Consider the following 25,689-nt stretch of genomic DNA (forward strand, 5'->3'; position numbering starts at 1 on the left):
AATAATGCACAAAAGAATGCAGGTCGCAACAAAGCCAGATTTGACCGACGAGTGGTTGAATCAACATTGCAGAGTGGAGACAGAGTTCTTGTACGAAATGTGAAGCTGCGTGGAAAACATAAGCTGGCAGATAAGTGGGAAACGGATGTTTATATTGTCCTTAAGCGAGCTGGAGAAATGCCGGTCTACACAGTTAAACCTGAGGGTAAAGATGGACCTGTGCGAACTCTACATCGTGACTTGCTTCTCCCATGTGGATTTCTGTCAGCAGCTGCAGAACCCGAGACAGTCAAAACCCATCCAAACAGGAGACCCAGAACAAGGCAGTGTTCCGTTGTCGAGGGTGAAGATGAAATTCCCTCTGATATGGATGATGTATCTGATTGGACATTTCGCCCTCTCATTACATCAAAGTCCGATGTATATGTCCCAGTACATGAAACTCACAAGTTGAGTAAACCTCCTTGTGTGGTCAGACAATCAGCAGAACCAGAGGTGCCTACAGTTTCACTTCCACCTGATCCTCCTGCCACTAAATCCCTTGTAGAGGAAGGTGAAGGAATGATTCAGGATGTACCTGACCGTGACAACTCACCTGACCGTGACAACTCACCTGAACGTGACAACTCACCTGAACGTGACAACTCACCTGAAGCAAACATACTGCATGGGCTTGACTCAGCCAAAGGACTTCCTCAAAGTTCAGAATTGCAGCAGTCTGAGGAAGCTCCTCAAGATGATGGGATGAGCTCTGATGCAGCATGTGAAGAAGGATTAAGTGATGTGAACAGACCTGTTACTGAACAGCCTGAACCTGTGATGATCCAGAATAATGGACTTCAAGATGCTGAGCCATCTCTTCGTCGTTCTAACAGATTGCAAGCAAAGCCCAAGAGACTGCATTATGTGACACTTGGGAATCCTCTGATAACGGTGGTGAATTCTCTTTTTCAAGGCCTAAGTGAGGCATTGACTAGCTCTTTAAATGGATTTGAAGATCCAACTAGTAATTATGTTGGAAAGGTCAAAGCAGTGTAACTCAGTGCCACCCTGCAGATGCCCAGGGACGGGCATACCATCAAGAGGGGAGGGTGTAACCCACATAAAATGAGGGTACCACTTTAAGGACTGATATGAGGAGAGATGGACAGCCTGCCCAACCAATCGAAATGCACAGGTCCCAGTATGTTTTGACCAATGGGAGAGCAGTCTGCCGCTGTATGTCCCACCTACGTGCTCTGTGTTTGCTGCTATGTGTGGAGGTAGTCGCGTGCTGGCAGGAGAAAAGAGAGACTGAAGCTTTTGAGCTGGAAAAAAAGTATTAGATATAAGTTGCAACCAACTGTGTTGCACATAAGTTCACTGGTTATCAGCTACCTTTCATGTTAAAAGTAGCCACAGTGAGTAAGCAGGCAAATGCTGCATTTTTCTGGTGACTTTAAAAAGTACCACGTGGAGCTAAACTGTTAGCCTTTGTTAGCTCTGGTTGCTATCAACTGCCTGGAAGTTCATCTCAATCTGCTTCCAGAAGCAAGGTAACACTTGAAGCGCAACTTATGTTTATTTTTCCTTCATGTCGTATTACGGTTATTAAAGAGAAAACAACATGTCCTGTTACGTTATTTAGAGCCCTGCATTTTCCGACCGAGAGACACTATGCCATTGTCTTCGGCCGTGATGCGCTGAGATCGGTGAGCACATGTTGTATGTCTCAGTTAGTTCACGTCTGTTTCACATTTTATTGTTGAGAAACTGAATTAATCTCAATTGTTTGATTAATAATTGCCGCATATGTGACATATATGCATATGCACTGACTTTACTTGGTTTAATGCATAGTTTATGTAAGAGAGATGTTTTATTTTTGCAAAATTGAGTATTTTTATTGCAAATTTATGTTGAATGTGATTTAAACAAAATCCTAAGTTGTGAATTATAGCTAGAACAGCATAATTAATATTTGAATTGCTCTTCTGACCCTGTCTGTTGACAGGTCAGGTTTTTTTTTGTATGCTGAATTGTTCCTGAGGTGGATTCCTCCGGTGAAATAGATGGCGAGCCTTCCCACCTGGACTTAGAGAGACTGAGATTCGCTTCTTTTCCACTTGATGATCTGCTGCACCTTGCGGTGTGGTAGGACTGTATCACTCACACTTTCACGCACAGCTGGTTATACATAAGACCACTGACTGACATTCTCTCATCCCTATTCTCTTTCACACCCTGGGAATTTTTTGGACTTTACCCCTTGGACATTTTTTATTTGGGACTTTAAATAATGAGCTGTTGTGTAGAGCATTCTCCACATGTGAAAAGAGTGTGAAATTTTCATTTGAATGTGCATTGGATTTGTGTAATCTGTTTCTATAAGAGTTAAGGAGTCAGGTTACTAGGGTGCACCCGAGCATTGAAACCCGAGCATTGAAACCCGAACATTGAAAACCAAAAATAACACTTGGCCAAGTCATTGCTTTAGTAGTTTGTGTTTTACTTTTCTTTTAATTTTTGTAAGTTTCCTTTCTACCATTGTAAAGTGTCTTTAACCTGTGCTTGTCAACCTTATGGTTTATGTCACTAAAGTTGGCTGGTTCTTTTGAGTTACATTCTTGTCTCTGTGTCTCATTTGAACACACCCCTGTGCTCCTATAGTCGAGCCTATTGGCCCATTGATATATTCTTTTCAACAATTCCCCTTACTGTGTTACAGAAGGGTCAGCTGAGATCCGAGCTGCACGCCGCAATGTCCTGGAGGTGTACAGGTCCTGCAAAGATGGGAGTCTGCAGCCAATCACCTTCTCAGCAGAGCGCACAACACGCTGCAGTCTCTGTTTGTCCCTGATAGTGGCTCCAGCGTACCACACGGTGATGGAGGAGGTGAGGATGGACTCGATGATTGCAGTGTAGAACTGCATCATCGTCCGTGTTGGCAGGTTGAATTTCTTCAGCTGCCTCAGGAAGTACATCCTCTGCTGGGCTTTCTTGATGACGGAGGTGATGGTGGGCTCCCACTTCAGGTCCTGGGTGATGGTGGTACCCAGGAAGCGGAATGAGTCCACAGAGGTGATGGGGGTGTCAGTCAGGATGATGGGGGGGAGTGGGGCTGTGTGCTTCCTGAAGTCCACAATAATCTCCACTGTCTTCTGGGCATTCAGCACCAGGTTGTTGTGGCTGCACCAGGACACCAGACGTTCAACCTCCCTCCTGTAGGCAGACTCGTCCCCGTCCGAGATGAGTCCAATAACGGTGGTGTCATCTGCAAACTTGATTAGCTTGACAGACTTGTGGGTGGAGGTGCAGCAGTTGGTGTACAGGGAGAAGAGCAGAGGAGAAAGAACACAGCCCTGAGGGGAGCCGGTGCTGATGGTCCGGGAGTCCGAGACATTCTTTCCCAGCCTCACATGCTGCTTCCTGTCCGTCAGGAAGTCAGTGATCCACCGGCAGATGGGATCAGGCACATTCATCTGGGAAAGCTTGTCTCGGAGATGGTCTGGAAGGATGGTGTTGAAGGCAGAGCTGAAGTCCACAAACAGGATCCTGGCGTAGGTTCCTGGGGAGTCCAGATGCTGCAGGATGAAGTGTAGGGCCATGTTGATGGCGTCGTCTACAGACCTGTTGGCTCTATATGCAAACTGCAGGGGGTCCAGGAGGGGGGCCGTGAGGGTCCTGAGATGGGAGAGAACTAGGCGCTCAAAAGACTTCATGACCACAGATGTCAGAGCCACGGGTCTGTAGTCATTTAAGCCCTATGGGAGTGTCCCCCCAAGAGCGACATGGACCCCCTAATGATCCTCTACCTAATCACATGAGCCAAGGTGTGAAAATGGGTGTAGGTCACAACCTAGCCCCAAACCTGGCCCGACCCTATCATGTGATTTCCTGAGGTCAAAAGGCCCAGAATGTGAGTGTGTGTTATGGCGTCTAAGAAGGGATCTCAAAACTGAATTATAGATGGCAGACAGCTGGTGTCGTAAGCCACCGGCTCTGTTCAAAGATGGTCATTCACAGTGGATATTCAATTCAATTTTCAATTCAATTTTATTTATATAGTGCCAAATCACAACAACAGTTGCCTCAAGGTGCTTTATATTGTAAGATAGACCTACAATAATACATTCAGAGAAAAAAAACCAACAATCATATGACCCCTGTGAGCAAGCACTATGGCGACAGTGGGAAGGAAAGACTCTCTTTTAACAGGAAGAAACCTCCAGCAGAACCAGGCTCAGGGAGGGGCGGGGCCATCTGCTGCGACCGGTTGGGCTTCTTTCAGCTCCTTAGACTACGATGACCTGGATGACTGAGAACTTTACAGACATACTGTAAGACTAAATGCTACTTGAAAGAACAGATGCATGCAGATACACACCCCCTCCATCATACACAGGCACAGGCCACACATTCGAATACATAACATCTTAAATTTAGAACACCAACCCCTCCCCACAAACCATTAATATGTAGCTGGCAAAAATTGCATGACTAATAAAGTAGAGGAAGAAAGTTTGGTCAGTTTATTTGTATAACCTACTATCAAATGTTAAAGTCCAAAGCCCTTTCGGAGCTGTGATACCATTAGCACACAGCAATCAACAACACAAATAACTGGATGTTTTTGCTACCTTGTGTCTTCCTGACCCTGTTTCTGTCAATCAATCTTTTTTTTGCCAGTTCGACCTCACTCAACAGGTAGTTTTCAACCCAGTAAAGCACAGTGGACCGAAAACTGGGACCAGCTATTGGATTATCCATCACATAATCTTACAAATTAGACTAAGTTTCAAATACCATCATAGTTGAGGTGTACAAACAGTTTAACATATTCACTTGTCTGCAGCAATAAAGTTTTGTCTCTGAAACGAATACGAGGTGTGGAATTGCATAATATGACCAATTCTGTGCGTGTGTGTGTGTGTGTGTGTGTGTTTTTGTGGGTATGTGTATGTGTGACAGCTAGTCAACCTGACATTCAACTTGCCAGCTAGCAGACAGGAACATGAAACAGGAAATTGCTTTTGGGACAGCCAATCAGAAAATGCTCTCTGTAAACAGGAAGAATCCATCAGAGTAGTCTTGTCAGGTGTCAGTCATTTTAACAATGACCTGTTTTCATGCCTCAGTGAAAATGTCAGTCATCACTTAATCCCACCTCTGGAGAAAAGTACTTAGGATTGTATTAGGTTGTGCATGGCAAAACCCTTTCCATTTTATTTTAGGTCTTTTTTTAAATCATGTGGGTGGTATAACTGAAACATCTCTTGGTTTATTCCCAATTTGGGAACTTTGTTGTACACATCTAGGTTTCTGTGTTTTGCTATATAGCTGAAAACATTTTTTTGAGATGGTGCATATTTTCCCATATGGAAAAGAAATAGTAAAAACTTATATGTGATTACTCATGGCCACTTTCATGAGTAAATCATATAAGGCTTACATGATTTACTCATGAAAGTGGCCACTTTCTCATTACTTTCATATATTGTTTTAGTAAGTATCCAAAACATACAAGTTTCATTATATAATTTTTCAAGGGATCTTATATCTGTTTTCACTCTTATATGCTTTTCATACAAGTTTCACACAAGACAGATACAAACTTTATAAGATTTATTTATATATATATATATATATATATATATATATATATATATATATATATATATATATATATATATATATATTTAAAAATATCTTTTCCATATGGGTTCACAGCCTGTTGCGGTGGCTCATTAGACAAATCACCAAGTTACCTCAATCTTTACTGCAGGAGTTTTTCTTTTAAGTAAGTATGACGGAGATGTTAAACCCTAATCAGAGCAGTCAAGACAAAAGTGCTTAGTTCTTGCAGTCTCCATTTTCCATGTAACAAAATGTTGGGTGCACTCTCTACTACTCTTCCTTATCTTGCCCCTGCATTGCAGAGGGTGGGCTGACAGTGGTCCTTGAATGTTATACTGTCAGAGCCAAGCTGTGTGTATGCATGTGTGCACTTGACTGTGTGTAATCTGTCAGAGCCTAGAGAAACAATCAACAGCTCACCCTGTCAGAGAGCCACTTAAGACCTGACAAAAAACACACACGTGTGCACACGCACACACACAAATGGTATCATGAGAATGCCAGGGTTGACACGCGCTGCTCAACTGGTGACGGCACTAAATGCACAATTATTCTCCATTCCTTTTGTTTTCATCCAGTGCTATTGTCTCTGCCTCTTTCACTCCTCTTATTTATCTGTCGACCTATTCATTCAATTACTTTGCAAGCAGTAGCACAATCACAAAGCATTTTCTACACATGGAACACATCAGTTACAGTTAGGAGAACATGAGAAAAAGAAAGAATCCTCTAAAAGCAATCTCTTGCAATTGGTTTTATTATTTGGAAAATATTTTTAATGATTAATATTCTGAAGTTGTATTGTTGTGTCTAAACAACACTATCGAAAGAACTTGCATACAAAAATACCCACTATTGATGCAAATGCTGCTAACAAAGCATTGCAGGATTTTGGTTTTTGGTGTTTATGTAACACCAAAAATGTATCACAGATGTCAAATCCCTTTCAAATCAAAGTAATTGCTCTTTCTGAAGAAGAAAGCAACCTGGGATAATCTACGCTAACAGAGACGAAAATATGTATGTTTTGTTTCAATCATGTCTAAAAATTTAGAGTTTACTAATGTCTAATTAGGCTTTGCTTCCAGGCATGTCTGTTGTTATTACTGACAGAGGCCAAACAACTTCATACTTTCCCCTCTCTTGATTTCCCAGCACTTACAACCTGGAAACAAGTTCCCCATCCCTAACCATTAAGCTTCTCTCACCTTTGCACAAACATATTGAAGCCTCCACTGGATGCGTGTGATATTTCAAACAAACCAACATGACTTCCAACAGTGCTCTAAATTTAAAAAGCAGAGCGTTTTGTGGCACAGCAGAGTGCAAATTTTCAAACTCAACTACACAAAAAAATGGGAGCAAAAACACAACTATTTATCACCTTGCCTATGGGATTTGAATAAATCAGGAAAATCAACAGGACTCCTGTGTGGGTAATCAATCAGCGGTTGTATCTGTCCTCTCATTTATAGAACATCAATGTCCACTTTGTTTACATCTATGCTACACTCTTTCTTTCACTGCTCAAAATAAAAACAAAAACACATAAAAGATGACAATACCACTAAAGCTTTAAGTGTCAGTGATGATTGTGTGTGCCTCTGTTTTCATTATATATTTACCGCTCGACACATGGTGCCTCAGTCATGCTGATTTGTACAAAGACCCCTGCGTTATCTGGCTCATCATTGCAATCTGTGTGTGAGATGTGTCTTACCATATGCTTGGTGCTTCTGTCCCGCTGATTTCCAGGAAGTCATATTTGTCCTCTAATAAGAAGTCATTGAAGACGAGAGCTATGGTGTCCCCGGGCTCAGCAAGGATTGACCACGTACAGTCCAGGTTGTTGTCGTACTCTGCTGGGTATCCAGGGCTGGTTATTGAACCCGCGGTGCCTCGTAACGTACCGCCACACGCTCCCTCGGCTGGTTAGAAACAGATGAAACGAATGCTATTTTTATTATTTCATATACTGATTTTGTAACTTAACTTCTTGGCCTTCTTGGGTTGGCTTATCATTTATTTCATGTTTTTTGTGTCAATAAAGTTTTCACACATTAAAAACCACACTTTTTGACACATGCCTCTCTAACATTAGCAGACAAATAAACACAATGCACACACTATGAGCTGAGATAAATACAGTATTGTCATTATCACATCATCACTATGATTTAGATCATCTGTTAATTTTCATTCACAACTACTCATTTAGTAAACCCTCAATAGAGCTATTCAACCATCTACTCACTCTAATGGAAGACATATGAACAGATCTGTTCTTGTCTGTAGACTAATGAACCATTAAAGGGGCTTTACTTAAGGATGTTGGGCACCATCTGGTTGATACAGTAGTTTGTGATGTAATTTGAGGCAGACTTTTCTGTGCATTGGAAGCAATCAATACACAGGGGCTCTCATCTTCTGGCTAATGACCCTTATGTCAAGTTTCTTCAGTTCTCATGATCTTAGCGATGTGATTTTTTTTCTCATCTTTTACTTTCATGGCTATAATTGGTGAACAGTTTTTCATTTCCTTCAATCGGAGCTTAGTTCAGTTCAAATGAAAGAACTGAAAGACTCCAATGGAGACAATGGAAAGTACATACAGTTTACTTTTGAACTTAGCTTTGGGTCATGATTATGTGAAAGGTATCTTGTCAGTTTCATTTAAGTAAAAAGAATGGTTTCCATCTTCTAAACTGTATTTACTGCAAGTCCTTTGAACGGCATTACTAAAAAATTTCTAGAAGCAATATCAATGAATTGAAAATGGAAAGAAAGAAAGAAAAAATGTCTTGCCTCTGCAAAAAGGCGATGGGAAGTCCCATTGTGCTCCACTTCCAGGCGATACGATGCATGTGAGGATACTGTGTCCTTCCAATACAAACCCTGACTCACAGCTGTATCGGATTTTATCCCCCATGTTGTACCGCGAGCCATGAATGACTCCATTTGGAATGAGACCAGGGGTGCCACATGTATGACTCGGCAGCACTGAAACAAAGAGAAGAGCAGACAGAGAAAATCGTTTATTACCTCCAAAATATCCATTAATTTAACTATTTGTTATAGTGAAAAATAACCAACCAAGAAGTTCTTGCAGTATTTTTTAATATTCGAGTGTTAGTGTGAACTACAAACTTTTTGGCTTGTTACCACATAAAACAGCTCAACTATAGATCTATTAGTCAGTCAGGGTTACTGAGCAATTTGTGTTTACTTTGAAGCGGTAAAAATATCCAGTACAAAATAAGCAAAATGCTTTGAGTTCAGCATTTTGCTTTTATTTGTCTTAATCAGTTAATTATTAAATATACTATATTTTACAGTCAACCTAATTACCCACACAAAATGACACATATTGTATGTATGTTTGGTTTTCCCAGGAAACCTAAAAATATGCTAAAGTGACTGCGTGGTATTGAGATGTCTGGCAAGCATTTTGCCTCCAATGTGCATCTGTTGCTGCGCGTTCTTAGATGACACAGCTCTACAGTGGGAGAAGCTACAGGCAGTTCATGGTATAACTAGGCCAAAATCAACTATGACTGTAGCCAACACGCCTTAGCTTCACAGAAGGGGCAGCAACACAGTGGCTGTAGTTCAACCTGGACAAATTCCACTGTATCTAACCCTGGTGTATGCTGTGTGTTATGTGTACTTGTATAACTGGAGCATGTTAACTTGCTGGGTGTGTAATGTCTGTTCGTAATGTGCATCCAAATGGCTTTTATGTGTATCTGTCTATGGGCATGCACTGTGCAGTGTGTTTATGTGTAAGGGGTGTTGAGTAAGTCAATCTGTGTGTTTGTGTACGCTGTTCCAGTTAAATGCTAGCATGGTAATTAGACAAAGCTTCACCATGAGACCCTGTGAACTAGGACACTGAGAAAGGGGAAGGGATGGGGTGAGAGGAAGACAAAGAGAGCAAGAAGAGGAGAAAAAGAGAGAAAGAGAAAGCTACAGACAAGAGAAGAGGGAGTAGGAGAAAGACTAGTGATATAATGAAGGAGAAGGAGTAAATGGGAAGAGAGCGGTGGGGAGGAGGAGGTTGGAAAAGAAGAGGAGACTCCAGTCACACAGCAAAACAGAGAGGTGAACTAATTGCAGTGGGGTCCAAACATGTATAATTTACTATAATTGACTCATTATTTGGATTGTATGAAGTCATGCATCAGAGACAAGTTACTTGCACTCAGCTGACCATTCTGTCCTCTGCACAAACATCCACCCTGCTCTGTTTGAATACGGTGAGGCACAAAACCAAATCCAAAGCCCAAGCTAAATCACTGACTCAAGGACAGGTTGAAGGAGTGAAAGAAGAATGGGGAAAAAAAGCAAAAAAAAGAAAGAATCATGTGTTCAAGCCAAGTCATTAGTCACAGTTATGTGACTGTAGAGTTCTGTGTCTGCCAAGCTGTCATGTTAAAAAAAGAAAGAAAGAAAAATACCTGCCTCATGCTCAAAGGGTTTCCCTCATATAGACAAATCAGAGTGTCCTAAGGCCTAAGTATCCTTGTTAACACACTTGATGTTTTGATATTTTATCATCAAACACCAAGTGTGGTGGTTTAACTATCATGTCATCTCCTAAAATTAAATTTTAGGTGTGATTTGGGAATCACAGAAAACCATTTGCACATTCACACCTATTTAAAATCACCAGTTAACCTAACTCCACTATTTTATGTATTTGGACATGTGGAAGGAAGCCGGAATACCTGATAGAAGCCACGCAGACACTGGCAGAACATGCAATCTATACACAGAAAGACCCCAGCCCGATGGTGGACTCAAACTCAGGACCTTGCTATGAGGTAACAGTGCTAATGTCGTATATATATTTGGTAGATCCTGCACTGTATTGTGACTTGTGTGTGACTTGGGCTTGAAGTTGTGTTGTACGCCACATCCCCACTGAGTTCCTGATGAAGGCTCTTAGGGTCCTGTTGATCTTGTATAGTTTCAGGCATTCCAGGATCCAGGTGTGGGGCATCGAGTCATTGACCTTCTTGTAACCAATCCAGTCAGGGCACAGGTTGGTCAGCCTAGTCTTGCAGTCTCGGGCGACTGCCTGGTCTACCAGTAGCTGGTGTTTTGCGAGCAAGATGTTAATGATAACCAAGTGGCTGGCCTAGTATACAGCTGAGCTGATACTGTGCTGAGTATGGTCTGGAAGTACCAATATCAAAATGGAATACACCCCCAAAGGTGGTTGAGAATAACCAAGCTAGAATCCTGTGGGACTTCCAGATACAGATAGAGATACAGATAGAGAAACTGCTGATGAGTAGTGGTGGTAGCAGGTGAGTAGCAGTGGTGGACAAGCAGAGGAAGATGGCCATAGTGATCAATATAGCACACCAAGTGATGGCAACATCAGGAAGTGTGAACACAAGAAGGTCAAGAAACCAAGGATTGAGAGCAAGAGAAGATATGACTGGTGAATGTGTTAACTGGAACACTAGGAGCAGTGACCGCCCAAAATGGGTGATGGCCTTAGGAGAATGATATATGAGATCTCTATCCAGAAGGGTGCAGACCTGAGACTAGGCATATATTAGGGAGAAATTTAACATTTTCCCCTCAAAGTTGATGTGTTAGAAGCAGGAAAAATGAGCAAGCATAACAATGAGTGAGTTTGACATGGGTCAAATTGTGATGGGCAGATGACTGGGTCAGAGCAACTCCAAAACTTTAGCGCTTGTAAGATGATCCCTGTCTGCAGTGGCCAGTATCTATCAAACCCAAGGGGAGCATTGGCTGACCCGTGCGGTGTGATCCAACAAACGAGCTACTGTAGCTCAAATAACTGAAAAACATGATGTTTGTTTTGATAGAAAGATGTCAGGACACACAGCGCATCGCAGTTTGTTGTGTATAGGGGTGCATAGTCCCAGCTGGGTACAGAGTGCCCATGCTGACTCCTGTCAACTGCCAGAAACTCCAACAATAAGCATGTGAGCATCAGAAATAGACCAGGAGAGGAATACATCATGTGGCTTATCGGGAATGTGTGCATCACTTTCCTGGAGAACGCCCGGCACCAAGACACACTGTGAAAAGAAAGCAGCCTGTCCATACTTGATGGGTCATGGCTTTTGTGGCAGCAAAAGGTGGGCCCACATATATGAGTCATAGATAGGTGGTAAGTTGATAAGTTAGCTATTTTTAATTCAGAGGAACAAATGGCTGTTTATTTGCCACTAACAATCAGGACTAGTTTGGGGATATTCCACATTAATTACAATGTAAATCAAGTCTGCAATAAAAGCTGTGTGCACAACTTCTTGATTTGTTTGGCATGTTTTTAATCAGACTTGTTTAGCTCTGACCTCGTGCCTGGGAAAGTTCAAATTACCCATTTGTAGTTGCATTCAGCAGCATAATCACATTGATTACTTAATATTGGACGGCTCCATGGTTAAAAATTGCAATTATCTAGAATTTGAGGTCATTGGGATTTATTTATTTATCATTAATTTATGGTGAACACATAGTGGTGTTTTGCAAAATAAGTAATCACAACAGCACGAGAATTAGCACCTTGCAGTTGTGTGTCTCTGCCAACCAGTCAAGTTGCAGTTTTCATCTATAATCATGTACTCTGCTATCCAATTGGTATGTCAGTGTCATCTAAATATATACTACTGCACTCACACCATTGTCTGAGGGAGTTTTTTTTAAAGATAAATATACATAAATATACAAGAAAAGCAACAAAGTGCTCCGGGAGAGAAAAAGCTAAAGTCCCAACTAGAAACTTGATTGGCAGATTGGATCCCACTCCATGTGGTAATGGGGAAGAAGTTCATTCCACCAGTCATCACTGGAAACTTACTACCTATTTGTATGTCTGTTGACAAAGTAAGAATAAGGGGACCCAAATCTTTTAATGTAGATCAATAAAATTAAAGTTGAAGACTTGATTTAAGCTTAGAGGAAAACCAGATTAAAGTTACAGGAATGGTCAGCGTAATCATGAGAATGAATGCATTGTAATGTCCTCTGAAGTCATGGAAAGATGACTGCGTACAAGTGAACGTGCTTGTGTGTGCTTATGTGAGATTCTCCTGAAAGTGACTGATGGTGCTCCTCTGTTGTGCTCGTCCCTTCCAGCCCTTTACAGCCTTAGGGCAGGTCAGTGTGTTGCTATAGCAACTCTTCGCAAGGGCAACATTTCAGTATTGATGAAAAGGTGACGCGAGGTTTAGACACGCAAAATGAGTGAATGAAAAAAGAACGAATAGAGGATGGAAGAGAAAGAGTTGGGAGGGGAAGAACAAGTTGTGTTAAAAGGGAAAGAACAAATGAAGGGTTACGGAAGTAAACAATGACAGCCAGAAGGAATGAGGAAGTGAAAGAGACAGGAAGCGGTGCATGAGAGAGGTGTTGATAAAGCCTTTTGGTAAATCATTAATACACTATTATTATTGTCTTGCAGAATTCTTGAACATAGATATTTGTATCCTACTTTCTGTTTGATCCTTTCTAATTTGTTTTTATTCTGTCTGTGTGAATTAAACATTCCCAGAGTGCTTCATCATTAGTTTCTCTTTCTCTATTGCTGCCACAGAAGCACAACAAGATTCTTCTATAGTGGGATACAAATAACATATATGATATACTGTAAATAGGAATGTATATAGATACAATTTTATAGATACCAGTGTTATTATTAAGTATACCTATGGTCCAGTTCTTTATGTATTCTTTTAATTAGGTCTGATTAAATTTTTGTTTGAAAAAAGCAAGGACTAAGATTTTCAATGTTTGCTCATTTTTTTAACATCTTTGAGTCTGAACATATGTGTAGAATCACAGATAAAAAAGATATGTTAGAGATCTATATCTAAAGAGGCTGATGATAGCAAGTACAGAATGGGTTGCTTTCATTAAAATGTCAGTCACAACTAATAAATAAATAAATAAATAAATAGAAAACTGTTAACATCAAGTGGAAAAAAACAGTACAGTACATAATTAATACAATAGATAGAATGATGTCAGAAGATCAAAATGCTATTATTTTGATGTTCTCTGTGAACTGTCAGTAAAAACACGGGGAATACGTGGAAAATGACCCCTACATCTCTGAGACAAACAAAACAACTGGAGTGAAATATATTTGTATCCAGAGCATGTAACTTGCCACAAGCTAATGTTGGAACAGATGTTTTGTCAAATCCAGCTCCTCATACCTGGCAAAAATCACTAATTTCTTGTTTGGTTTCCAGGGGGCTGTAAAGTTAAAACCAAGCGGAACCAGAACAAATGTCAGAGTGTGTGCGCATTTTGCCAAACAGGGATTTGGACAGATGTTAACATTTGAAATATGTTGGGGAAAATTCAACTTTCCACAGAGATTAAAACTTTGGCTTAACTTTTTTTTTTTTTTTAAATAAAAAGACTTTTTGGACTTTATTTCAACTCAACTCAAAATTCAGGTCAGTTTTAGTTTTGAATCCAAAACACTCCCACAACCTCGGTCACCCAAAGCCTTGTAAGTGAACTTTAGAGAGCAAACTATTCGGTCTAGTATGTCCCTTTGTAAGAAAATGACAATTTCTTCACAGTTAGAAGAAATTGGCTAATTTTAACGTAATGTTTGCACAATTAACATACAAGCACAATTTTTAGGAAAAGATGCAGATGAAATGTATTTACTGGCCTACTATCCTCTTTTACCACTGAAGAATTCACTTCATGTCTCTGCTGGGACAGTGAGTTCACACTGAAAGCATCTCTCTGTGGGTGCAATCCATAATTCATTAACACCTTTACTCCGTTCCCATGGTGTATATCTATAAATAAATATCATCTCCATACTGTTTTAATCTCTAGTTTTTCATATAAAGTTGTTTCAGTTGGAAAGATGCCAAAGCCCCTGAGCTAAATGAACTCCCCAGCATAGCTAATGTTCCCAAGGCACAAATGTATTAACAGCTTGACTGACACGTAATGCTTTACAGCTCTAACCAAACAAACTGTGATAGGGCTCCTGGCCAATTATGGCCAAGAACCATTGCTAACTGACTGGAGGCCCCTCACCACTCAATGAGCTCTCTCTTAGTTTCAATATTCATCATCTAATGTAGCATTATGGACACCACTAACTCATAATTCAAAGCTATTATTAGGGTGTTTCACATTCTGAGGACACCTTTGCTTGAGCCCTTAGAATTAATTCTCACCCTGTGGTTGTGGGACATGTGGGACTTATTTAAGGGCAGTGTTGGGAAGGTTACTTTTAAAATGTATTCCATTACAGAATACAGAATACATGCCCCAAAATGTATTCTGTAACCTATTCCGTTACGTTACTCAATGACAGTAACGTATTCTGAATACTTTGGATTACTTAATATATTGTGGCGAGTTCAGACAAGGAGGAGACGGAGGTATCAACAAATTTCCCACGTGTGGGACTAATAAAGGTTATCTTATCTTATCGTTTGGTCTTGCTTCCCGTGAGCTAGCCAGGGAGCACAGCCGTTTATTACATTTGCAGAAGAACACACTGCCACTAGCTAACTGCTCAGCGCGGCAACCACTGTCACTACCCGATCCGTACCGGAAACCCGATCGGTACCCCGCATGCGCGAAAGGTTTCTACTTCCGGTCGTAGCGTTTTACGATAGTTATGGGTCAGAGAGCCAAGCGACAAGGTAGCACCAGACCTAGAGGCATCATCGTGCAGTTCACCTCCCGAATCTACAGAGATGCTGTATGGAAAGCAGCCAAAACATCCTCCTACCTGCAGGACAATCATTTGAGGTTCGCTGAAGATCTGTCCAGGGAGGACAGAGAACGTCGTGACAAACTGTGGCCGATGATAGACAAAGCCCGTAAGGAGGGTAAGCCGGCTTATTTCGTGGGAGGCCGAGGATTCATCAGTGGATCAGAAGTTTTCCCTCCTTCATAGAGACGCTTATTCAGTCTCCGAAATGACATTTCTGTGAGCTTGTTTGCATGGTGAACTTGATATTTTCACCCTCAGGTTAAAATTTTATTTTGTGTTGAAGAGTGTGTTTATCTATAAAAAGCTATATTTAAACCATAGTAGATAGTTAAAAACTGTATTTTTGTAAGCTTAGTCACTCAGGGTTTTTACTGTTCTACTACCTAAATTGTGCAGCACCCGGTCCCCTTATCCTATAGATCTATTCTTAGCTGTGGAAGTTTAGAACTTACTTTTTCTCTTTCTTTTTTCTAATAACTTTGTCTTTTTCATTTGTTTCTCTTAATACCAGGGGTTTAAGACAAACATGTAAACGCAAAGCTTTGTTTTTATTTGCCAAACAATTTAAAACAGATTTTTGCTTTTTCCAAGAGAGTCATTCCACACCTGCTGATACAAATTTTTGGAAATCACAATGGGGTAATGAAGTCTGGTTGTCCCATGGCTCTGAGCGTTCTGCTGGAGTTGCCACGCTTAAAAATTCTTTTTCTGGAGATGTGTTACACTCTGACTGTGACACCTTAGGACACTACCTCTGCTCACTAATCAGACACAATAACAGTACTTTCATTGCAGTAAATATATATGGTTACAATAATAAAACTGAAAATGATAAATTACTTGACTCCTTAGAAGAAAGAATTAATTTCTGGCTCTCCAAATACCCAAATTCAGTCCTCTTAATTGGTGGAGACTTTAACATTGCTTTAGACAATACGGTTGATAGGTGGCCTCCAGGGCAGCAGTCTTCATACAGTGCAAACTTAAAAAAATTTATGGGAAAATTTAATCTTGTGGATATTTGGAGAGAAAAATTTCCAGATGATAGACTCTTTACTTGGAGCAATAAGACAGGATCCAGGCAATCACGTATTGACTTTTGGCTTGTTTCTGACTGTATTGATAAAGATAATATTACCGTTAATATACTTGCCACCCCCCTCACTGATCATAGAGCAATTCACATTAACGTCCAAATGTTTACACTGGATACTATACCTCATAAATTCTCTTATTGGAAGTTAAATAATTCTTTACTAAAAGATAAAATGGTTAACATGCAGATTAATAACTTAATTGTTTATTATTGGAACAAAGCTAACAGAGAGAAGTCCTTTTGTACCAATTGGGAACTTTTTAAATTTGAAGCATGCAAATTCTTGAGAAGATACGGGAGTCAAATTGCTAAATTAAGGAAAGCTGAAGAACAAGAAGTAATAAGCAGAATTGCCTCTTATTACCAGAAGTCCCCAGAAGAAATCTCAGAGAAAGATAAATTAAGTTTACTAGAACTTCAAAATAAATTGGACGGTTTATATCGACGCAAGGCTGAGGGTGCTTTCATAAGATCCAGGAAGAGGTGGCTGGAGGAGGGCGAACAAAATTCTGCTTACTTTTTCAGACTTGAAAAATACAGATCAAAAACAAACTCTATTCATCAACTAAATATTAATGGCATTGTCTCTGACAATCCTAGAGAAATTTCACATTTCTGTGCCGAATTCTATACTAAACTATATGACTCAAAATATAATGAGGCTGTCTCAACAGGATTTTTCAATAATATTAAAAACCTAAAATCTATTGTTGTGGAAGATAGAAGTTCTTGTGACAGCCCTCTGACTGTGGAGGAAGTTTGTAATTCCATTTCTGCACTTAAGGCCAATAAATCTCCCGGCACAGATGGTTTGACTGCAGAGTTTTATAAATCATTTTCTAATCTCCTGGCTCCGTTTTTACTGCAGGTTTTTACAGAAAGTATAGAGAATAACACCCTCCCCCCTTCTCTTACTCAAGGTCTCATAACACTTATTCCAAAACCAAACAAAGACTTACTCTTTATTGATAATTGGAGACCCATCTCCCTGCTTAATAATGACTATAAGGTTATGGCCTTAATACTTGCTAACAGAATTAAAGAGGTCTTGGAAACAATTATTGATGAGACACAATCAGGCTTTATGAGAAACAGACACATTTCTAATAACATTAGACTGGTTTTGGATTTACTTGATTACTCTGATCTGATACCTGACAATAGTTTCATTCTCTTCCTGGATTTTTATAAGGCTTTTGATACAATTGAACATCAATTTATTTTCCACTCTTTGGAAAAATTTGGCTTTGGCAAGTTTTTCTGTAAAGCTGTCAAAACCTTATACACAAATGGCAATAGTTCTATTAAAATGATTAACGGCTCCACCCCGAGATTTGACCTGAAACGTGGTATTCGCCAAGGATGTCCTATTTCACCATATTTATTTTTACTTTGTACACAAATTCTTGCAACTAATATTTCAAACAGTGTTGTACAAGGAATCACCATAGCTGATAAGGAGCTCGTCATCAGCCAGTTAGCCGATGACACCACACTCTTCTTGAAGAATGCAAACCAAATCCCTCCAGCCCTTACTGTGATTAGTGATTTCTCTGAGGCCTCTGGTTTATGCCTAAATCTTAAAAAGTGTGAGTTACTAGCAATTAAAGACTGCCCTGCAAATACTATCTGTAATATCTCTGTTAAACAAGAAGTCACATACTTGGGACTCTTAATATCCAAAGACCAAAAATCAAGATGCTCTTCAAACTTCACTCCAATTATACAGAAAACCCTAAAAAAGTTCAACCAGTGGCTGCAAAGGGACTTGTCTTTGAAAGGTAGAGTGTTAATTACTAAAGCTGAAGGGTTATCCCGATTAACATATGCTGCTCTCTCCTTACATCTGGATAAGAAAATTAGTAAAGATATTGACCGTATGCTCTTTAATTTTATATGGAAAAACCGTACGCATTATATTAGAAAAACTGTTGTGATGAATAAGTACGAATCAGGTGGGCTTAACGTCTTAGACTTTTCTACTTTAAATAACACTTTCAAAATTAATTGGGCCAAACATTTTCTTAAAAACCCTACCTCTATCTGGAACTTTATACCATATTATATTTTCTCTCGTTTTGGTGGCTTTAATTTTGTTTTAAATTGTAATTACAATGTTGAGAAACTCCCTGTAAAGCTTTCATCCTTCCATAAGCAGGTCCTCTTAGCGTGGACCCTCATTTATAAACACAACTTCTCACCTCACAAATACCTTATCTGGAACAACAGAGATATTTTATATAAAAATAAATCACTTTTCCTGGAAACTTGGATCCAAAATGGGATCCTGTTGGTGGCTCAGCTGGTTAATAGAGAGGGACAACTACTTACTTACAACGACTTTATTGCACTATATAATTTTCCAATCAGTGTTCAGGAATTCTCAATGGTGCTTGGTGCCATACCCTCAGGGACTTTAATGTTATATAAAAACACTGACAGCTCGATCTCTACCTCAGTCACTCTCTCTGGTCCAGCTGAGTCACCAATAGGAAAAATCTGCTTTTCACAGGAACTTGGTAATAGCAATAAAAGAATACGTAGTTTATTCCAAGAAGATATCGTCTCTCTCCCATATATAATATCTTATTGGAACAGATTTGTTCCAGATATCAAGTGGAAGACAGTCTGGATGGTCCCCCATAAATATTTGATTGTAAATAAGGTAAAAGAAGTCTCATTTAAAATTCTACATAAATGTTATCCAGCCAGTCACTACATGGTAAAATTTAAAAGGGACATAAATACTAATTGTACTTTCTGTGGGGATCATCCAGAAACTGTGACACATCTTTTTTGGTACTGTTCTTTTACACAGAGATTCTGGAAGGAATTTAGCGGGTTTGTTATTGTCCATATTTTAAGGGAGTTTTCTTTACGATGGGAAAATGTTTTATTCTGTTTCTTTAAGTTCCCCAAGAAGCATGATAAATGTTTTTTTATGATAAATTTGTTAATACTTTTAGCTAAATTTTATATCCATAAATGTAAGTTTACTAACAAAACACCATATTTCTGTCATTATTTTAAGGATGTGGAAATGTACATACAATCAATATCAGACTCCACCAACAAAAAGGCTCTCAAAACAATTTATGTATGTGAATTTTTGCGTGTATTCTTATAATTGTTACCTTTTTCTTTTACCCCTGGCTTTGTGTGTTCATGTTCTGTTGTTTTGTATACTTCATCTGTTCGTATGTTGTATACTCATTGTTTGTTAAATAAAGTTTATTTAAAAAAAAAAAAAAAACAAAAAAAAACTACCCGATCCGTACCGGAAACCCGATCGGTACCCCGCATGCGCAAATCTTATGTCACTTCCTCTCTTTGCGACATTCAATATATTTGAATGATGCGCCAGGATGGCCGAGTGGTTAAGGCGTTGGACTTAAGCTCCAATGAGCGCATGCTCTCGTAGGTTCAAACCCCACTCCTGGTATAATTTGGAGCCTCATGACTGGTAAACTGAAATGTATCTATGGGAGCAACAATGAACAAGCGAGAACGGGGAACAGACTCGGCGCCGCCAACTCCTTCAAAACAACCGCCAGAGGAGAAAAGAACAAAATCTTCAGAGAAGGAAGATGATATCTCCAATAAAACTATTTTTGAAGCCATTATGGGACTTGACAAAAAATTTGAAGCACAACTGGAGGATATCAAGGAACAAAACAAACAAAGTGCAGCTATGGTTGCCAGCTTGGCTAAGGCTGTAGAGTTTAATGCTGCAGAGATAGTTGATTGCAGATTGAAAGTTGTTAAACTGGCAAATGCGAATGAACAGCTGCTTAAAGAAAATGAAGACTTGAAAAGAAGAGTGAGAGAACAAGAGCGCTACCGAATGAGGTGGTGCCTAAAACTGAAAGGGGTGAAGGAAGACAAAGATGAAAACATTAGAGTGAAGGTTTTGCAAACGCTTCAGAAGATTGCCCCTGACTTGAACTTAGAAGAGGCCGTTGATATTGTCCACCGCTTAGGGAAACGAGTTGATGGCAGAAACAGAAACATCATTATTCTATTCACACAGAGGCGAATTAAAGAAGAATTGTGGAGGCGCACCAAAGACTCTTCAACCTGCAAGCAAGAAGGCATCAGCTTCGCGGAGATGTTGCCGCAGGAGGACATACAAGATCGACAGCGCCTATGGCCTCTGGTGGAGGAAGCAAGACGTGCGGGTAAACGGGCCTACTTTCGTGGTCCACATGCCTTCATTGATGGACGCAAAGTTGAGGAAAGACAGGAGAACTAAAAATGACAAAAACTGAAATAGTGGAAACTTGTTCGCGGTCTGAGGAGCTCAGCATTTAGTACTTTTTTTTTTCTTCTTTTTCTCACGTGGTGAGTGATATTCTGTCTATAGTTCATGTTGAATGTTAACATTTGTTTTGGTTCTTTAAATGTTAGGGGTTTAAGAGAATCTGTTAAAAGAAAAGCCTTATTTTTGTACTGCAAAGGTAAAAAATCAAACTGTATTTTTCTACAAGAGACTCATTCATCTGATAGTGATGTATCTTTTTGGTCAAACCAATGGGGTAGCAAAATCCTGTTTAGCCATGGCTCAATGAGGTCGGGGGGTGTAGCAATTTTATTCAATAACTTTCCCGGGGATCTTGTAATACAACGAACTGACTTGAATGGTCATTGGTTGATTGCTGTAATGAGAGTTGAAAGTTTGTTTTTCATTTTAGTCAACGTTTATGGATATAACAATGAAAGTCAGAATAAAATTATGTTAGAAGATATAACTTCAAATATTTTTGAACTTAAAGGTCGATACCCTACAGAATACATTTTAATGGGTGGTGATTGGAATATGACTCCTGATGAATGGACTGATAGATGGCCCTCAAGGACAGGTATACCACAAAAAAATAACCTAATTATAGAATTTTTGATTAATAACAACTTGACAGATATTTGGAGAGTAAGAAATCCAGAAATTAAGAGCTTTTCCTGGTTTAAACCAAATGGAGCTTGTAAATCTAGAATAGACTATTGGCTAGGAAGTGACATCATTCTTAGCCACACTGTAAAAGTTGCAATGTCAAATGCACCTCTATCTGATCATTGCTTTATTGAACTGTGCTTAGAATCGGAAATTAGACAATCAAATAAAAGAACTTATTGGAAGTTCAATGCCAAACTTTTACAAAATGAAGACTACTGCAACATAGTCAAAAAAATTATAAAAGATATTATGGCTGATCATCTAATTGTAGGATATATCAATAAATGGGAATTCATTAAATTCAAAATTAGAGAATTTAGTATTCAATTCAGTAAAAACATAAGTCAAAAGCAAAGAGAATATGAATGTAAATTATTCCAAGAAATTACTTATTGCTGTAGTAAAGATGATCTAAATACCCAAGAAAGGAGTAAACTTATGGAGTTGCAAACTAAATTAGATCAGCTCTACCTAAATAAAGCAGAAGGAGCTTTTGTGCGTTCACGGGCCAAGTGGATTGAGGAGGGGGAAAGAAATTCTTCATATTTTTTTTAATTTAGAAAAGAGCAGACAGAAAAGAAATTTTATATCTTCTCTGTTAATTGATGGCATTGAATGTGACGACCCTAAAATTTTGGAGAATGAAACTTATACATTCTATTCCAATTTATACTCCTCACAGTTCTCCCAAGCAGATTGTGATGTCTTTTTTGATCAAATAGATAATCTGATCCCTAAAATTGATGAATCATTTAAGGAATTATGTGAATCTGACTTCAGAATTGAAGAATTAGATGCATCTGTTAAGAAAATGGCACTTAATAAATCCCCTGGTCCAGATGGGCTGACAGTTAATTTCTTCCAATTTTTTTGGGAAGACTTACGGGAAATTTTATTCAAAGCTATACTGGCCAGTATTGAAAAGGGAGAATTGATGTCTAGCATGAAACAAGGATTAATTACATTAATTCCTAAACCAAACAAAGATAAACGACAATTGGATAACTTAAGGCCCATAACTTTATTACATACAGATTATAAAATTTTCTCTAGCTCAGTTGCAACAAGGCTCAAACAAGGGGTTTCAAGTATAATTAGTGAGACACAATCAGGGTTTTTGAAAGACAGGAACATTCATAATAATATCAGATTGGTTTTAGACTTACTGGACTACAATGATCTGATTAGTGATGACAGTTTTATTCTTTTCTTGGACTTTTATAAAGCTTTCGATTCAGTAGAACATCCTTTTATTTTAGAAACACTAACTCGATTTGGATTTGGGGATAAATTTAGGAAGATAATAGATATACTGTATAATGATTTAACCTTCCTGCCTTCTTGGGACCTTTTTGTGCCACTGCTATGTGTTAAATGGCTGCCATTTCCACTGTGTTCAGTGGAATATAACCAAACTTGCCACAGGATAGTTTTTACCTGTCAATGTTAATATTCCAGTGTGAATTCCTTAAATCAGCCTAAAATGGCTGAGCAGCAGAAATCCCCACACCCATCACCCTGGGGACCATTTTCTGCCCATTGACTTCCATTATAAACGCTATTTTTCAACCCCAAATTATCATCATATGATTTTATTTTTTCTTCTTTTCTTGGATGTCAATGAAGACTCAGGGCCTTGAAGTTTTAATTTTTAAATTGCAAAAAAAATGCAAAAAAAATAATGGCAGGTCAAAATGTATGTTGGTGCCAATCTTTGGTCCATCTAAAGGCCTACTTATAATGACAATCACATATTACTTCAACTGGTTTTTTGTGGAAATATTTAGTTTCGTTTTTTGGTTTTTGGGGCTTATAACACAGGGCGCTCATGTAATAACACTGGGATTTGAAGGGTTAAAACAACGAAAATATAATTAAAACTTTACATGAATATTTCAGGGAGAAGTAGTTTTACAAGGTTGGCTAATTTAAAGTGGAATAAAATATGGATATATGGTCTTTTTATGGCGTGGCTGAGAATGGTCCCTAGGGTGATGGGTGTGAGTTTTTTAAAGGATGGCAGGAGGGATAAATAGCTCTGTGTCATTAGGCTATGGCACTGGTAAAAGATTTGGCGTCAAAAGAGGAATTAGGCAAGGGTGTGGAAGCTCTCCGTTGTTGTTCATAATGGTTGTGGAGATGCTCGCAATTCTAATTAAAAACAGCAGCGTTGCCGGAATTGAGATTATGGACAATTCTTTAATAATTAGTCAACTTGCGGATGACACTACTCTTTTCTTAAAAAATGAACATCAGATTCCCCTGGTAAAACAAATAATCACTACATTCTCAAAAGCGTCAGGCTTAAAGTTAAATTTAAATAAATGTGAATTATTGGCATTAAAGGAGTGTAATTCACAATTACTGTACGATATAAAGGTGAAGAAGGAGGTAAAATATTTGGGCATCACAATTTCAAAAGATCACAAAGTCTTAGAAAAAGTAAATATTTTAGATAATGTTGACAAATGTAAGACAATCCTAAATAAGTGGTTACAAAGAGACATCACAATTTTTGGAAGAATATTATTAACCAAAATGGACAGTTTATCTAGATTTATATATCCAGCTTACTCTCTATCAATATCGAATAAAGTTATTAAAACAATTAATAGCTTGAATTTTAATTTTATTTGGAGGAATAAGTGCCATTATATATCTAAAGATGATTTGGTTAAACCATACATTGAAGGCGGTGGAAACGCAATTGATTTTGACATAATGAATGGTGTTTTGAAACTTAAATGGTTAAAATCCTTCCTAAATAATCCACACTCCATTTGGTTTTTTATACCAAGTAAGGTCTTTAACACACTAGGGGGTATCGACTTTCTCCTAAAGTGTGACTTTGAAATTACTAAGCTACCTGCTAAACTCTCTGAATTCCATAAACAGGTCCTTCTTTATTGGAAAATGTTATTTAAACATAATTTCACTCCACATAATAGCCCAATTTGGAACAATAGATATATACTGATGAACAGAAAATATATTTTTATTCAAGATTGGTTATCAAAAGGTGTTTGGGCAATTGCCCATTTTGTAGATGAGGAAGGACATGTTCTAGGACATCAAGATTTTTGCCAAAAGTTTAATATCCAATGTTCTAAAAGTAAATTTAATCGGGTTATAAAATCCATTCCATTGTCACTTAAAAACATAGTTGTAAATGATATAATATATTCTGACATCTCCCCCAAGTTAAGGCAATTATATATAGATGGTATTCAGTTTTGTGATGTTAAATGCAATAATAAGTTTCTTAGATCTTCATTAGGGAGTCTTTATTCTCCAAATTTACTTAGACGTAATTACATATTAAAAGATTTCCAAAGGGAAGAAATTGAAAAAATAAGAACTGATTATATCACCTTCCCTATCCCTCCTAAAGGGAAAGAAGTCCAATTTAAAATCTTGAATAAAATTTACCCGACAAATAGACTCCTTAGTGATAGATTCAAAATAGAAACGGGTAATTGTGTATTTTGTGAAACAGAAGAGGAGGATTTGGACCATCTATTCTTTTTGTGCAATTTTATACAAATATTTTGGTTGGATTTTCATACCTGGCTTTATTCCAGTGGGATTCAAATTACCCCATTTACCTTAAATATGATAATGTTTGGAGTGTTTTTGAAAGAAAAGAAAGCTAATTATGGTGTTAATGTGTTATTAATCTTGTGTAAGTATTTTATACATAAATGTCGCTTTTTTAAGATTAAACCAACACTGGCTCACTGGAAAAACGACCTAAACCTGTTGGTTAAATCTTTGACTTTAGTTAAAAAGAAAAAGGCTGCTTTTTTTGTTTCCTTTGTAGAAGATTTTGATTTAGTGAGTTAATAATCTGTTAATTTATGTGACCCCATCTTTATATTTTATTTTCACTATATATGAAAGTTGCTAATATGTAAGAAATGTTTATTCTCTGAATCTGTAATATATGGTGCATTTTGTTTGTATGTTTATATTACTAATAAAAAATAAATAAATAAATAAATAAAAAAAACCACAACACACATAGGGCGCCCTCTGACCCCGGAAGGACACACCGTCGCAGCGAGAGGGCGTCACCCGTCACCATGGCAACATACACAAACCATAACTGTACAAGCAGAACCCCGAACAGCCCTGACCCGCTACAATATTATCATGCTTTTTACAACAACGTGAATGTACTATTGCTGTGTGATTTATTACTATTACTGAAGGTCCGCGACTCCGAACTGTAGTAAAGGGACCTCTGACTAATGCTGGGCTCACACTGTGCGATTTTTG

General features: G+C 38.6%; 1 protein-coding gene across 1 annotated transcript in view; it reads right to left on the reverse strand.

Moving 5' to 3' along the window:
• The window catches only part of LOC308398014 (CUB and sushi domain-containing protein 1-like), a gene marked incomplete at its 5' end in the record, with an annotated part of 495,403 nt that overhangs the window by 216,997 nt on the left and 252,717 nt on the right, over window positions 1-25,689 (reverse strand). The window contains 2 exons of the mRNA XM_080884378.1: window positions 7,337-7,544; window positions 8,422-8,616. Of these exons, the coding sequence (XP_080740504.1) occupies window positions 7,337-7,544; window positions 8,422-8,616 (403 nt within the window). The remainder of the gene's footprint in view (window positions 1-7,336; window positions 7,545-8,421; window positions 8,617-25,689) is intronic.

The sequence above is a fragment of the Rhamphochromis sp. 'chilingali' genome, assembly GCF_963969265.1.
Source record: "Rhamphochromis sp. 'chilingali' genome assembly, chromosome: 6".
Taxonomy (NCBI): domain Eukaryota; kingdom Metazoa; phylum Chordata; class Actinopteri; order Cichliformes; family Cichlidae; genus Rhamphochromis; species Rhamphochromis sp. 'chilingali'.